Source organism: Falco cherrug, chromosome 3, assembly GCF_023634085.1.
Source record: "Falco cherrug isolate bFalChe1 chromosome 3, bFalChe1.pri, whole genome shotgun sequence".
NCBI lineage: Eukaryota > Metazoa > Chordata > Aves > Falconiformes > Falconidae > Falco > Falco cherrug.
In genome coordinates, this window is record NC_073699.1 from 52,346,323 (window position 1) to 52,363,402 (window position 17,080).

The 17,080-nt window shown below is 46.5% G+C and overlaps 1 protein-coding gene across 4 annotated transcripts in view; it reads left to right on the plus strand.

The window, feature by feature from the left end:
• Positions 1-5,460: 5,460 nt before the first annotated feature.
• Positions 5,461-17,080, plus strand: part of NOL4 (nucleolar protein 4) — a 201,388-nt gene continuing 189,768 nt past the window's right edge. For 2 of the 4 annotated variants that reach the window (XM_055705990.1, XM_055705992.1), the window contains exon 1: positions 5,461-5,986. In XM_055705990.1, the coding sequence (XP_055561965.1) occupies positions 5,720-5,986 (267 nt within the window). In that variant the 5' untranslated portion in view covers positions 5,461-5,719. Of the gene's footprint in view, positions 5,987-6,631; positions 6,923-17,080 lie in introns of those variants that run through there. The other 2 variants (XM_055705991.1, XM_055705993.1) reach the window with 2 other exon arrangements.

The window sequence follows — 17,080 nt, forward strand, 5'->3', positions numbered from 1 at the left end:
AGTAATATTAGTAGGTGGAACAGTGACTATTTTCTACTCATGGAAGCTGTGTCACAGCCAAGTCCTACCTCCCCGAATGTAATGAGGTGACTGATTATCCAGCTGCTCAGGGGATTTTTTCATGTACCTGAAACGAAAGGAAGACAGCACAGACAAGCCCACGCAGTGCATGAGCACCAACTTCTGCTTCTACAGGCGTTAGGGCTGGCTGTGCTCATTGTTGCTGCCATCACTGGGCTGTAAAGGACACAACAGACTTCCACTGAAATTCTCTCCAGAAGAGAGGGAAAGTGCTAGCAGGTACACAGTTTAAAGTAAATAATTTGTAGTTGTAATTTCTTTATCCCGCAGCATGTCTTCACTCAGTTTGGTAAGGATGATTTTCAGTTTGCACAGAAAGAGGACCTTCCATCATAACTCACAGACATGGCCAGTTAGAAGCGTCAAATAATTTTTCTAGCTATGTTGGTGAACAAAAAAGCCAAGAGACATAAAATTCTTACCCTCAAAAGCTACCCTTAATCATCCAATAACTCCATATCAAGCACTGCGCTGAAATACGGTGCACATTTTTTAAACACTCCTCTCTGGTAGAATTTGGATGATAGGTTTCAGCCAAAAGCTGCCTCTTTTTTTCAGCAAGTTTTAAAAACTTGGAAGTGTCTTCTCAGCTTCTTCTATGGACTCAGTGCTATGTCACCACAGTGCATAATTTCATCTAGAAACACTGGTAATTCTAATGAGAGACATCAGGCCCCATTCTGCCCAAGTCTTCACTTTCTATTGCCAGTGGACTTGTTAGAGCTGATAATTCCAAAAATACAATATTTATAACTTATTCATGATTTATTTTAAACCTCTTTCACAGCCTGGTGCACATGAAGCAATTTAAATCGCCAAAACTCTGTTTTGCAACTAACACTTCGTTATACTGAATGGAAAAGTTCACACATCTGTTGGTGTTGTATCGTTTCGGGCTGGCTGCAGAGCAAACAATCCAGCAAGGCACAGATTTGCCATAGGAAGGCTGTCTCCAAACCAGAGGGTAGAAACTTTCATTTTCTGACAAAGGCAAGCGAGTTCTGCAGAACATAGAAGAGTCTCACTCCACGGCATTGAAGGACTGACACAGCCCCTCTCCCCAAGGATGCTAAGGGAGTTTCTTCAAGTGCATCTGAGTAATGGGGTGTCACTGGAAGTCTTGACAGAAGGAGGGTCTGTGCAAGCCCTTTTCGTTGGATGGAGATTCCAGTCTGTGTTATAAAACGCTGTTAATTCTGATACCAAAAAAACAGAACGGTGACCCAAACCTCGTGTAATTTTCCTTCTTTAAATATAATCTTACAGTACTAATTTCAGGGTCTCAGGTGATTAAAAAAATTGGAGATTAAAAATCTGCATTCTAAACCCATCACGTAAATTCTGTTGGAATTACTATGTCCATATATATATATATATATGAGAACATATGTAATGAGTATAGGTTATGCAAATATATTATACAATGTGTATTTATATAAAAGTGAAGTCATGTACCATGCAATTGACCTTATTTACACCACCAATTCTTTACAGTAAGCATTGGTTTTGTGTCCTGTGCTGACCTATTGCCTGGCATGGTGGGGTTCCAGGATGCTCCTAGGACTTCTGGCCAAGGGACTAATGGAAGCAGTAAGAAAACATCCATACCTCTCACTGACGTGAATCAAAATTCCTAACTGTAAAACAAAGAAACAAATCCAGCTGAGTTAAATATTGCACTAGTTTCTACTCCCCATTCCCACTCCACACCACAGTTGGTTTTCATCTGCTTTTGTTTGTTCTCTCTCCTGCCATTAAACAGTTTGAAAAAAATAACGGATATTTCTGGTTTTTTTAAGGCATGGTCCAAACTCGACTGAATTTAGGAATCTGTCTCTGCTGAGAAGGCATATGGCTCTTTACATGATCCAAAGCGCTACTCCTGGATACGGAATTATTTTGATATACTAAAGCACTCCTGCTTATTTCAAGCATTTTGCTCATCCATGCTATAACTGTCTGGATCACCACTCCTGGCTGCGTCACGTCTTCCTCTCCCCTCCTTGCTTTGTGAGCTTACTTTGGATTCAGGCAGAGCACGGTATCAGTGTGATACAGAAGTTACTGAGACCCTCAGCGGGAGGCTGGTTTGAGAACAATTATCTGACAGAAATGTTTAGCAGTGCAGCCCAATCTATGTTATGACCCTCTTTCTAAATGTAGATATAATGGCATGTTAAAGTGATGTTACATCTTACAAAGCCTGCTGGGTGAGGGTTCAGCAAAGTTCCCCTCGTTTCCCTCCTGCACAGCAGTTCCTTTGTTACTGCCTCTCCTCCAGATCCTGTGATGGACGGGAGTCCTGTGCTCCTCCAACACTAAAATGGGGCTGCCAAGATAATTTACGGGCCCTGCGGCCAACAAAAAGTCTCGGGCCTCCTCGGGTTATCTCTTCAGCCCTCCTTTTCTCCACCCATTGTGCCAGCTTGTCCTCTCAGATTTTACAGATGCCAGGAAAGGTTTTGGCAACACAAACATCCTTCGGCGCGCTGCTTTTAAACAAGTCTTCTCCTGGCTTCGCCTGTGTCTGCGTCGGTGTTTCTAGACACAAAACAGAAGGGCAGCCACACGGCCGGGGGGAGGGCGAGCGGAGCGGCGCGGAGCGGCGATGGTGCGCTCCGGGCGGGGGATGGAGGCCGGGGTGAGGTGCCCGCGGCGGGGCGGGCCCGGCGGAGCAGCCTGGTCGGGCTGGGGCGTGTGAGGGAGGGCCTGTGCCCCTCGCCCAGCACCTTTCCCCTTCTCCACTGGAAATCCAGGCTCGGCGTGAACAGCTTTGCGGGTGCCGCAGCCCCCGGCGGCCTCTTCCCGCGGGGGGGAAGGTGGTGAAGGCGGAGGGTGCTGGCCGCTGCCCGAGCGTGGGCAGGAGAACCCACGGCTGCCTCCGCGCCGGCTCCTTGCAGGCCCCAGCGGCTGGAAAGCCAGGACCGGCAGGGCTTCTGCGGGGACCCCGCGCCCCGCTTGGCGTCCGCGCAGCTGCGGAGGCAGGGCAGGGGCCTGGGGTCCGCAGGCGCTCGGCCTCCTCCCGCACCCCGCAGCCGCACGGCCAGCGCCGAGCCGCGGGGCGGCCGCTGGCTACCGGGGAGCGCGGCGCGGTGCCCGCCGCCGCCCGGGATGCACCGCCGCCGGCCGAGACCCCCGCCCGCCGGGCCGCACGGCGCTCCGCCGAGCCGGGCTGCGCGGAGGGTCCCGGAGGCGACGGGAGATGCGGGGAGCGCCGGCGGGGGGAAGCGCGGCCCCTCCGCGCCGCCGGGCGGGGGCCGGGCCGCGGGGGAGGCAGCCGCCGCGGAGGGGCTCCGCTGCCCGTTTCCAACGGAAAGCCCGGCCCGGCGGCGGCCACGTGTCGCGGCAGGGACCGCGCAGGGACCCCGCGGCCCCGCCGGCCGGTGCGGCGCAAAGTGCGCGGTGCCGCCGCTCCGCCCCCGCTCCGCCGGCGGCTGCGGCGTGCGCGGGCCGGCGGCCGGGGAGGGGGGGAGCGGTGCGCGGGGGTTTCCGCCGGGGGCGCGGAGGCCGCCAGCCCCCCGCCGCGGCCCTGCGCGCGTTTCTTGCTCCAATAAGCAATAATTAGGTCCTAAGCTAATGGTGTGTCAGCTGATCCGCTCCCTCCGTCGGCGCGCGAGAGGGGGGGGGGGTGCTGCGCCCGGCGACATCGCCATGGAAACGCTGCCCTCGCCTCTCCCCCCGCGCCCCCCCCACGGCCCGCGCCCGGCTCCGCGCCGGCCCCCGCGCACAGCCGCGCCCGCGGAGGCGGGGGCGCCGCGCGCGCCATCCCGACATGGGACAGCGCTGCCCGTCACCGCGCCGCGCCGCCGTCGCCACAGAAACTTTTGTCCCGGCGGCCAATCAGGGCGCGGGGGGGGGCGCGGAGCGGCGCTGGGCCCGGCCCGGTGCGCCGCCGCCGCCAGCCCGCCGCGGAGCGGAGCGCAGCGCGGCGCGGGGAGCGGCGCAGCGGAGCGGAGCAGAGCGGCAGGGCGGCGCGCGGCCCCCGGCACGGAACCCGCCGCCGGGCCCGGGTGGGACGCGTGCCCCAGCCGCGGAGGTGCCGGCTGCGGGCGGGGGCGCGGAGCCGGGCGCTGGATGGCGGAGGCGTGGGCGGGCGCGGCCGCGGAGAGGCGACGAGAGGGAGCGCCGCCGCGGCGCCTTCCCCCCGCGGAGGGGGTGTCCTGCTTGGCGCGGCGGGGGACACCGGGGAGAGCGCGGAAATCTCCGGCGTGAGCTGAAACTGTGGCAAAGGGAGGGGGCAAGAAATGAAGATTGCCTTCTTCTTCTTCTTCTCCCCCCTTTAAAAAAAGGGGTTTTGCTCAGCATCCGCACGCAAACTTACTTGAATGCCTTGTAGCCAGTTTAGCCCAGAGACCAAAGGATACCCCCGCACCCGAGCAGTCCTACATGTGTGAGCACCATCATCACACTGGCAGAACAACCGAGAGCCGCCTCCTTTCCTTTACCAACATCCTCCTGGGACTGATCTCTCTCTCCTCTGGTCCAATATCCGAGCCTATCTCGTAAATACCTGGTTTGGTTTTGGTGTTGGTTGGTGGTATTTTTTTCTTTTTTTTTTTTTTTTTCCTCCTCCATCTGCTGGGATTGCCAAGTAAATAGAGGAAAATTCCTAAAAGGGCATCTGAAATTCAGTGGGACTGAATATGAGGAAGTGAAATGCTCACAGACCATTATTTATTTTTTTTTTAATTTAAAAATACGTACTTAAAACGCTGATCGGATGTATTAGGCTTAGAAAATGGCAGGTAAGAACTTTCTTTCTTTCCAGTACCTTCATGCCCGGAGCGGGGATACCTAAAGCAAAGCCGCCCAGCCCTGGAATAAAGGGGGAGCAAAGAGACCAGTTTGCCCTTCAGTGCTTCCTCCATCCTGCGCGGCGAGGCGGCTTTAGGGAGAGGCACAGCCCGCCAGGACAGACAGAAAGCCTTGCCAGAAGGCAGCCGAGAGCTGCCGGGGCGGAGGAGGGTGGGCTTTTTTTTCTTCTTCCCCCCACCTTTTTTTTTTTTTTTCTTTTTCTTGCCTTCACCTGTACTATCCAGGGTGAATTCGGGTGCAGCTGATGTACGGAAAAGAAGAAGGATCCGAGTCAATATTTTCTTTTCTCTTCGCTAAGCCGAGGGATAGGATTTTAATTATTTATCCACCCGAACCCTCGCCGAGTAAGGCGCTGCTGGAGCCAGTGGGATAGTCCTGCCTTGCACAATTATTAAAAAGACTGATCACGTAGTGGAAGGATAAGAGGAGACTCCACCAGACCCGTTTTGCCTCCTGTGGAAAAAAAATAATAATAATGAAGGAGAACATTGCCACACTATTCAACTGATTGCTGCCCCCCCTCACCCATCCCCCTCCCGGCCCCCCCCCCCCCCCCCCCCCGAACCACCACCACCAACAACCACCACAACAACAACAAAAAAATCCGCTGGGATCTGCCTGCACCGGGACCTCCTTCGCTCCGGCTCGGAGGTGGATGCATTTTTCATGAGCGCTGGGTGAACAGGTGCAAAGTGCGGCGGGGCGGCCCGGCCCCGCACCCCGGCCCGCTGCGGGGCGGCGTGTGCGTGTCTGTGTGTGTGCGTGTGTGTGTGCGTGTGTGCGCCCCGGCGTGTGCATGTGTGCGTGTGTGTACTAGGAGATTATGGAGAGCAGCGACCGGGACATGTACCGCCAGTTTCAAGACTGGTGTCTCAGGACTTACGGGGACTCAGGAAAAACCAAGACGGTGACCCGTAAAAAATACGACCGGATCGTCCAGCTCCTGAACGGCTCCGAGTCGAGCTCCACGGATAATGCCAAATTCAAATTCTGGGTCAAATCTAAAGGCTTCCAGCTCGGCAACTCGGACGAGGTCAGTGGTGGTGCTGGAGGAGGGAAGCAAGTGCTGTACGTGCCAGTCAAAACCACGGTTAGTAGAGAATTGTCTTCCTTGTTCTATGTCGGCCGCTGCAGCCCGCTCCGGGAGCGAGAGGCACAGGGGGAGCCGCAGCCACAGTTGGCTCCTTCCTCCCTCTTCCCCCAAGTCATCATCACCATGTTGCGTTTGCCTGTCACATTATACACCGCCGAGGTCTTTGTGGGTCCTTTTATTTAAAGCGATCGTGCGCACAACACGCCCTGCCGGGTCGGTATCGTTCTGCTTCTCGTCCTCCCGGTCTCCCCGTGCCCCCCGGGCCGCCGCGGCGGGTGTGGGGTGGGCTATTGTCCCGCCGCCGCCGCCGCTCCGGCCATTGTGCCGGGCCCCGGGGCCCCGGGCAGCGGCCCCCCGCCGCCGGCGGGGCTGATCGATGCGCACGGGGGTAGCCTGCCTGGCGCACAGCCAAGCGCGGCGCCGGTCGGTGATTTGGGGGGGGTTTCCCCGGGATATCGTTGGCTTCTCCCCCCCACCCCCCCCCCTTTTTTTTTAATATTATTTAATTCTGTTTTTTTAGGATTGGTGGTGGTTTGGTTTGTTGGGGGTTTTTTTTGTTGTTGTTTTTTTTTTTTTTTTTAATTCTTAGCCCGCAGCCCTTGAGCCGCCGAGCGGCACGAATATGCCTGGCTGGCTGCGAAGCGCCGGCTGCGACAGCCACGGCGGCGGGGAGAGAGGATGCTCAACAAAGGGAGCAAGGGTTCCGCATGACCGAAGGAAGGCTGTATTTTGTTACTCTTTCTGGGGGTGCGCGAGTCTCGCAGCCGTAAGGCTTAAAACTCGATCTGATGCGCCAGGGTAGCGTGGCATCCCCCGGCAGGCGCGGGAGCCGCAGAGCTGGGCGCAGGTCTGACAGCGGGAGAGCTATTATGCTTGGTGGTGGCAGAAGCGACAGATTTTCCTATTTAAGAAGATGGGGACTGTTGGCTGCAAGTAGGTTTTGCCTATTGAACTCTCTTAATGTATCATTATTCTTACTTCTGATGCTCTGGGTCACGCAAGCTAAGCTTCTTTTGTCTGTGCGTGGGGCGGGTGGGGAGGGGGAGCTGAGAAAGGAAAGCCGGCAATTAAAAATATTCTTGCCTGGGCATTTGGCTTGGATGAGCGATATTCTCTCTCTCTCTCTCTCTCTCTTTTTTTTGGAGTGGCGGTTTATTCTGACCTAACGGGAGGGTTGCTGGGTGGCGCAGCAAAGGGGGCTTCTTGGAAAGTATTCTGGGCTGGGCTGTGACGTAGGCTGCCAGGGAAATCTGCCTCTCTCTGCCTCGCTGAAGTCACCAACCTGGGCATTCCCAGAGGCCGCCTTGCATTTGCCCCCTTGTCATCAGCGCCGTCACGGCTGTGAGGAGGCAAAGGTGGGAAATTATTAAAGAGTTTACAAATATGAAGATTGAAAGTGAAAGAGAAGCTCTGGACAGAGTTTGTTCCCTCTCTATGGTTTTTATTCACCAAAGCGTTCTAGGTCTGCCTATAGATTCAGGTTGTTTGGCAGATTTCTGTTCTACCATTAGATGACCGATTGCTAATCTCTGACCCCACAGGGTACTGTAAATACAGTCTATAACAAAGACGTGTCTAGAGCAGAAGTCTCCACTTAGGTTGGTATTTTTTAATATATCTTCTGCTTACTAAAATAATAATTTTGGAGAGCCAGTAGGCAAGATGGTTTATTCCTAAGACTATCCTTTTCACTGCAAGTTCAAAACTGTAACCAAATTCAGTATTTTTTAAAATTACATTGACTACGCTACTAAATAAAAAGGCTAACCTTAATTTTACATGATGGAATTTCAAAATTAAGTGCTGCTCTGGGCCTCTGAAACAAAAGGCTCGGTGATGATTAGCTTGTCTATTTTCTCTCACCTTTGCCAGGCTGTGGAAAGCCTAGAGTCCCACCTTGCATCCCCTCTTCTATTTTATTTTCAGGGCAGATAGTAATTTTTTTTCTCATTCTTTTTTCCTTCAGAGATTTCAGTCAGAGGTTGGGTGCCTTGCTGATCTTACCTTTGTTCATTTGGGGGAATCATACCCTCAAATGAGAATGTCTCTGTATGTCCCTATATATGTATTCATATAGAAGTAACTATCTTTAGACAGCTTAAGCAACAAAGCAGGCATCCTGATAAAATAAGGATGCCTGCTAATGAAATCAAGAAAGGAAAGTTAGCATGACCTATCTGTAAGCAATTCCTGAATATCTGTACATTACTTGAACAATGACATATAAACCCTTGCAGAAAAGGTCTTGCATGTAGGTAAAATTTCCTCCTGCTGGCCAATGTAAATCTGTTGTCCAACATAAATAAGAAAAGGTGATACTCAGCACTCTCATACAACGTTCAGCTCTGAGGAACAAATACTGCCCCCTTCCTAAAGCCATCAATCTGGTGTCACTATCCCATCACAAAAGGCAGAGGAGTATTTAAGTAGACCTGTAGGGAGGCGATGGTTTGTATGAGCTATTGGCAGGGCAGAGGCAGCGCCTGCCAGACACTGAAGGCTCAGAAACAATCGTTTTGACAGAACAGGGATGCAGCCCCTGGCCCAGAGAAAGCCAGTAGCAAAGCTTCTATTGACTTCAAGAGGCTGAGGGTTTCAGACAGCCAGGAACGATAAGGTACAGAGGGAAAGACAGGATTTTCATCAGACAGTAATTGTTGGTAAGCATTAAAAACCCATTTGCTCATTTCTTTAACTCTTACTCATTATTTAAGAGTTTATTTATTTATGACCATTAATAAACATTCCCACTGTTTTGTTTGGTTCTCCCCCCCCACCTTGTTATACCATACATTTGAGCCTGTCTAGTCCACAAAGACAGCCACAAACAGTAACAGATCCCCAAACCGTGAATCTCTCCCTCATCCTCTTCCCCTTCTTGTCCATCACTTGATCTCACCATAGGTAAAAGTAATTTCAATTTAAAATTAATCACTGCTGGCAGCATGAGCGCTCCCTCTGTAGTAACAGGATGGATCAATTTAAAAGTTGGACGCTACAGTCACAAGCTGGTCAAAAATAAGCAAATATTCAAATACTTTGTTAGGAATTATTCTCTCCTTGAAGCTTTAAGATTTGCTGCTCAGCTTTGCTGTCAGCCAGAGAGATTTGCTCCTGATGGTGCTGTAATCCACTGCTGCTGGTAATTAGACATCATTACTGCTGCGTTAAAGGGAAAGAGAGAAGGAGAGAGGACAGGCTGGGGCTAATTAACTACTTGATTCTAATGAAAGAAAGAGAGCCTGATAGCAACTGGGAGGTTGCACCGGAACAGGCTAGATGTACAACACAGACTTAATTGAAGCAAGGGTGTCTTGCAGTCTCACAGTAGCTGAGGCTTGGTCTGCTTTCATATTCTGTGGGCAGCAGCACATGAGGTATTACTCTGTTTTTTCCCTTGCCTGGTTGGTAAGTAGCTCAAAATCACAGGCCTGTCTTCAATATCAAGTTTAAGCATGCCAGCAAGGAGAATGCATAGATGATTATGTGCTGGCTTAATCTGTTTTACGGGTCTTCTCAAGAGCAACAGGAACAAATCAATTTCTGAATGTTCACATCCCTCTGCGGCCTAGGAGATGCACTTTTGGTCACCAGGCAACAACATCCCCTGCAAAACAGCCATTTTAGGTCCAGAATGGGACAGCACACAGTAAGGTATTCCTATATACAACTCAGCGAGTACCTGCCTTCTGCAACTTTTCAGATTGCTACTTCACTGTAGGTTTTCTTTCATTAAGCCCAAGCTGCACTTTGTGAAAGTAGCGAAATTATGCCTAGCCTAGACACATTGTATATATGTATTAAGCCAACAAATATGCCAAATGGTTGAGAGTATGGGCTCTTCATGGTTGGTACTCACAATCCATAAGGAGGCATGGAACTACTATTTCTACTACAATATCTTTTTTCACTCTATACATGATTTTTATGGTGGATTTTGTTTTTTTGGTCTGTATTTCCTGCATAGTTCTTAAACTGGAACTATTTATTGATTGGCAATTTGAAAACAAATTTATTTTCACCACTTTTCTTTCTCTTGCTTGATGTTGTCCATAGACAGAAATATGGCTCCTAAAATCGGTGTTGATTTAAAAATAAGTTATAAAATAATGGCCCAATCTGTATCAGTGGATTGTAAGCAGAACTTTTCTTTAAAAAAAGAATGGTCAAGATGACTGCAGGATACTCTCAAATATAGAATTTACACAGTATTAGCAAACTAATAGAATATAACCTTAAAGGCCAAGTTCAGATTGCTTTTATGTCATTATTAATTTGGAATGACTCCACTGACTTTAATGAAGTCGCCAGCCTAATGTATGAATTTTCCTGTGCTTTCTTTTATGTTTTTCGACTACAAGCATAGAACGAACTTTCATTCAGAAACCAGATTTTGTTCAGTTTAGTTAAATCTCTAGATCCTCCAGGAGGATCTGGTACTTCTTGGATTGCTGCTAGTAAACCAGTGAGGCTCTCTGCAGGTGCGGTGCTGTACTACTGAAACTGATTATAGGATTTAGGGCTTAAAATTACAGGCCAGTCAGTTCTACAGGACAGGCTGTATCTCAGCCCACCTCTTGTTATGTTAGTGGTGAAGAATAGTAGATGGACATAAGAGTTTATGGTTCATTTGATTTTCTAGAAATGACTGTTTATGAACAATACAAGAAACAGATCACAGTATAAATAGCTTATATGCCAAAATATGGTGCTTTAAATTATCTTATGTTTTATATTGTTCATTATTTTAGGGATTTTTATAGCAATCTGAAAATAAGCAGCTTTGCTTCATTGTGTTTCTCCCCATTTTTGCAGCCGTCAATATAAAGAATGAATAAAAGTGTTTGTCAAATACATATCGGTAGCTCTGTAGCCTACTGAACTGCCAGCACATCATGGCAGTAAGTACCTTGGAAAGGTGATGCTGAGGGTGAGCTATAATTTATCCCAAGGTGCAGTTCTGTGGTAGTTTACAGTCCTGTTAAATGCACCTTCCAGGCTCAGAAGCGGTATTCGATCCTGCCGTATCCGTCCCATTTTAACTGCCCACCACATTTTCTTTAGCCCCTGTTCAGGTCTGCAGAGCTTTGTCTCCTCCCATTACCCACAGCCTCTGCCCTGCTGTTTGCAGACCTCCCGGTGGACTTAGTGAGGGGGGATGCTGGTGAATCAGATAGCGCTGGAAAATGGTCATAGCAGATGGAACAAACTGGGTTTAGTTGGCAACTCTTAATGCAGGCATTCAGCGACGTGTTCATGAACAAAGACAGTAACTCTGTCCTGAAATTTAAAGATGTTAAAGTGGCCATATGTAAGATGCCATCTCCACACGTGTGTGTGAGAGAGAGGCAAAGGGAGAGGTAAAAGAGAGAGAAATGCAAGATTTCTTGGTAGCAATGTTGTGCTAGATTTTTCCAAAGAAACATGAGCCAAAGAGGAAATTTTTCAACCTGGAGCGTTTTAAAGCAGTCCTTCTGCAAACCTAGGAAATGTTAATGTTACTTTAGAAACATTAAATAGGGTGTAGCAGTACCCTAGCAAAAACTGCTATTGATGTATTCATCCCATATATACATGTATGTAGTGAGAGACAGGATGACAGATTCAGTGCTATAACCTGCTGAAGGCCAGGCTTGTAGTTCAAAAGCCCCAATATTTCCAGTGATCCAAAATAGAAAATCCCAGTTTAATTTTCATGCTGCTGTGAACCTTTGCTGAGAAGACTGAGGTGACAGTGAACTTGGTCCTTCACTATCATACCCTCAGCCTCTTGTCAGTGAAGCTGCACTGGATTCAGTCGTGATGCAGCATGGTAAGGACTCCAGCTCAGACACTTCAGCCCTGTGTTTTCTTTATACACACTGAGCGTTGTTTCTGTAGCTACACAGCTACGTGATCAGTGGGAAATAAGTAGGCATTTATTAGCAGGTTAGTGCTAAAATGGGCTGATAGACATCAATACAGCACAACGGGGCTTTTTCTGATCTCTTTATGGAGAAAGTTTCCCTACCATCTGAGGTGATCACCATTGCTCTTGTTCAATGCTTTAGACAGAAAGGAGACACGATCTGGAGAGAGTACGCGCATATATACACAGAAAGATTCTGTGTAGAGAGGGCTCATCCTCAACACAGGCCCCTGGGGAAGAGGACTAGTGCTAGTGTTGGACAAATGTGGGAGTTAATGATTCAACTTGCATTTTATGCTACAGAAATAAATTAAAATTGGCTGACATTGAGCCGTAATTTTTGGTATGCTGTTGAAAGAAGGCAACCGGCAGCTGCTGGGTTTCGTCTGAAGGAAGCTATTTGGGTCCTGATCTTTCCCCGTACGCAGGATACACCTGTCAAGAGTTTGCCAGTAAAAGAGGAACAAAACAAGCAGGGCATATAAATGAGATAGATATGGAGAAAGATCATGAGACAGTGTGGCAGGGAACATGCTCCAAGAGGATCATACCAGAATCTGCAGCCTCCCATGCACCACTGAGCATCACAGGTATCTTTTGTCCCTTGTTGAGTAGGTTGACCCTGGTCAACACAGCCCCCCAAATGAGTAGATCTTTCCAGGATGTAAAAGACGTTTTTAATGGCGTAGTTGTCATTTTAACCTGCCAGAAGTCTCTCTGACTTTAGAAAACTCGGGAGGTATTAGCTGGTGCTTGAGACTTGTTTGCATTGTCCTGCAGCAGCACTGAAAGTGATCCTGTAGCTTTCTTAAATTACCTTTTTGTTCTAAAGAGATTAGCCTCAAAACCTTACATTTCCACTAGCAAGGTGCTTTGTAATGGTTTTAAAACATAAAGTATCCAGGTAGGCATTGCCAATATCCAGGAAAAACTTGCTAAAAGTAATGCCGTTTAGCATTCTTCTGGATGTAAAGGGATTTTCTCAGCAGTGGTCAACTTTATCATGGGCATTTGTACAGCCTTCTAACTGCTTACTCAATAACTCTGCAAGCTGCAAAACCTGACAGTTAACTATGTGCATCTGCTGGGATTACAGCTAGTTGTTGAAATTGAATTGTAGGGTTTGAACCCTTTAGTTGTATCTATGGATACTCTCCAACTTAGGGGGGGGGTTTACTTAATAGTTCTGATCTATGTCAGAGTTAACCTCAAGTAAAGAGTTTTTTTCAGAAATAAATTTTCTGTATAGACTTGGAAAGACAGTTTTTATTAAATGACCTACTTGAGCCTAGGATGAAGCTCATTCAACCTTTTTCATTTGAGAGCCTGTAATTAAGCTCCTCTGGGAAATGAGAGGTTTTATATATTATATTGCCAGTAAGGTCTGTGTGTCTGAAAGTTGTGTAAATTTTCTTACCCCAAAGTTTTTAATACAAGAGGAGATGGATGCTATAACATTTTGACTGTACTTAAGAAAATTTAGGAGGTGACATCATTTGCACTTAAATGACTTATGACTAACTCATTGTACAATTTTTAAACGAGTGCTCTCTTTTTTGCCTCCGGACTTACATGTACCACTACCAATACTGCCAGGTGGATTTTGTAGAAAACTTCCATTCAAGGCAGATCCAGAGCTGAAGTCACTGCCACTAAATCATTATCTGTAGGGTAAGGCAGCATTGTGTTGGCATATGGGAAATCAAACTTGTGAATGGACCAATGCTCACTACCCTGAGCTGACAGAAGAAGAGTGACAAGCAAGTAATTACACAAGTATTTACATACATTAAGCGAAGAACAGCTACGGTATGGCCAGAAGTTTCAGCAGGTAGGAAAGACGAGGAGTAAAAAAGGTTTCAAAGAACTTTATTTTTCAGTGTGTATCTTCTCTGTTGTGGGTGCTGAGGAAATACCTATCCTGGGTTTACATTTTTCAGGTGATGAAACTGAAGAATGCTCAGAAGTAGAGAAATTAAAAAAAGAGTTGATGACAAATCAAGATATCAATTTGCAGTGCATCGGGACTAATACAAATCTAAGAACACTAAAGAACTTAATGAAATAACTAAAATATTATTAAAATGTATTATTTGCCACTATATATGGCAATGATACTGGACAATGGCAAAAAAAGCACTAGAAAGAGAGAAAACAAGGTGGTAAAGATAGTTCATAGAAATGACAGACCAGTGAACCATATTTCAACACCAGGGGGAAAAAATCAATAAGAAAATAATCAAAAATAGAGTTAAGTGTCTATATGAACCATACTTGGGTTTTGCAACTAGTTTGGGTTTTGTAAGAGTTAATTATGTTCCTCTAACCTGTTGTGTGAAGAAGTCTTAAAAACAATTTTCAGGTGAAACTTTGGTTCTGGCTTCCTCTGAAATTAAACCAATCAAATTCTGACTTTATTAAAGCAGGGTTGAAACTTTGGCAGTGATGACAAATGAAAGCTGGTGGAGAGTGGGAAACCATAAGAAGCCTTTGAGAGCTATACAAATGCAGCCCAATGTGCATATATATACACCCATAAGTATATATGTATATATATAGGCACAAACCTCAGAAAAATGAAGGGGTTTCAGCACTGGATGGAAATGCAAATTAATTAGGTTAAGCAAGTCAAAGAAGAATTTGGAGGGAAAATAGAAATATCATAACAAAGGAAAAAAGGAGAAATCATGGCAGGCAGAATTCCCTACAGACCACTGCCAGATAATTTACATTTATGCCATTGTGACATTAGCTTTTTGAAAGGAAAGGACGAATTCAAGCTTTTCAATCACATTTAAAATGCATAGAATTCGTATAACATCTCAAGGGAAATATTTAGGAATAACTCCAAACAAATCAATAAGCGTATTTACAATAAGCATAGTAGGTATAACAAAAATCTGCATTAGGAAAAGTATAGGGAATAATGTTGAAAACTTATTCTTCTCATTAATTAAATGGTATTTCCTTGCCTTTAATAACATGCTTGGTGTATTTATCTCATCTCTAAAAGGTCATGACAGATGAAAGGTCCAGGGAAGGTAACTAAGCTAATTAAAGAAGAGGAGTACTTGGAACCATTAAAATCTGTTTCTCTTATATCACCCAGAAAGATGAACATTAAAAGAAAATGCACAGTAGAAAACAGACATGTGAAGAGGCAGAAAGAAGCTGAGAGAAATGGTGTGGCATAAATACTGATGAACAGCAAAGAAAGGGAATTCAGCAGCCACCCCTTTTAATCCTATTCCATCATCTAAGACTCTTTTGACAACCATCTCAAAAGCTAAATTCAAAACTGGGCCGTTGTTTTATAACCTGTAGTGTTGGGAATGAGAAGTCTGCATTGCATCCCCTAGAGAAACTCTGAATGATTTCACCGAAACTTCTTCCATGGATTTTACAAGAGAGTGATAGCTCCGTGGCTCTCATAAGGCTGTAGCATGCTCTTTACGTCAGTTCAGCTTGGCTGGCTGGAACAGAAGTGAGGATGAGGTCGCGTTCCTGCCCTTCCTGCACTGTGCCCCTGGGAGTGCGGGCACTGGTGATGGCACTTGCCTCTGTCTTGCTGCTACCTGGTATCCTGCAGCATCTCCCAGGTGTTTTGCCATAGAGCATCTGTCAGGGTTAGTCATAGTTCTACCCATACAGTCAACACAAGGAAAGACTTCTGGAGCGCAGTGAAATCCCAGCATCTTCCCATCCCTTTCCTCCTCGTACTAAATTTTAATATTGCTGGTGGTCTCAGCCTTCATGCTCTTGTTTCATGAATAGATTATTAGGTTTTAGGTAGGTGTTCTTAGGTTGGCTGAAGCTAGCTGTCGTTATTGCACAATGCACCTGTATGTACTGTACTTTGTTTAGGGATTTATTTGTTTATTTACTAATTACTGAGCTCTGAAGCATCCTTTGCAGACTCCCTTGGAGACTGGGACTAGATGGTCTGTGGGTTGTAGTGTGGACTGTAGCAGTTTCTATGGCTTGTTGCGGTAGTGGTATTACTAGTCTGGAGGAAGGGAGGAGACAGTCAAGTATCTGAGCTCCAGCACTATCCTATGTGGACCAGTGCATGAGATTATTGTGATTTATACAGAACGTTTGTGACGAACCACCTCTCTTTATCAGTTTACTTCACTTGGTGATGAGAAGTAATGTTATGTTTTCACCTCTGTATTTTTGTCTACTTGTGCTAGCTTTTTTGTGTCTGTATTTGTTGCAACTATTACCAAACTCATACTACAGTGGGAAAAAAAGATAAAAAGAACAGAATTATTAGAGAATTAATTGCAAATATGATAGGAAATTAGCTCATTCAATTTCTGGAAGACTTTGCTTTTGACCAGTCTGACCAGCAAGTGTCTCATATATATAATTACATGACTTGCCCCTTTGCATTTCTCAAGAAACTGCAGTGGAAAAGAGAAAAGAATGTAACTCATCCTTTTCTCCCTTAATCTAGATATAGTCATAATTTTTTTTATTACATCTTTTGATAACCTTTATCTTTTTATATTCTGAGAGTTCAGCAAAGCTTCACGGCCATGGTTGCCATAATACTAAAGTATTTCATTCATAGCAAGCAAACAGCTCAGCCTCCTTTTAATGAGTGCTATATTCCAATGCCAGGCATCTGTCTCAAACCGGGTTCAGACAGACCACATCTATTTACCTCTTTTTTCTCAATTTGGGCTTATCCAGCAAGGAGATGGGACAGTAAGTTCTGTATGGATGCAGCAGCAAAAACGAGTTTCTCCAAAAGATGCATTTTGTGAACTCATTGCACTTTGACTCTGCGTTTTTTAGAAAGCCTAAACAAATCCTCTGCTGTGTTTTACCAGTGCACAAGGCCTGATTATCATTGTTTTGGTGTAATTTGAGAGTTGAATTGGGCATATGGTGAGCTTTCAAGTAGTTAAATTTGCACTGAAGCAAACAATAAAGCAAAATAAATAAAGCTAGTTCTAGAGCTGGATAAGACTACTTTCTCCCTTTTAATTGCCCTTCTGTATATTATTATTCTCTGCAGATCAGCCCAGTTTTGGCAAGTTACCTCAGACTGTGGAATTGAAAAGATTGTTTTACCTGTATTCCTAATGAAACACGTGAACCAAAAGGACTGCTTTCAAAAACTGAGCAGGGAAAAAGTATTCCTAAATAGGAGAAAGAGGGTCAAATTTTATTGA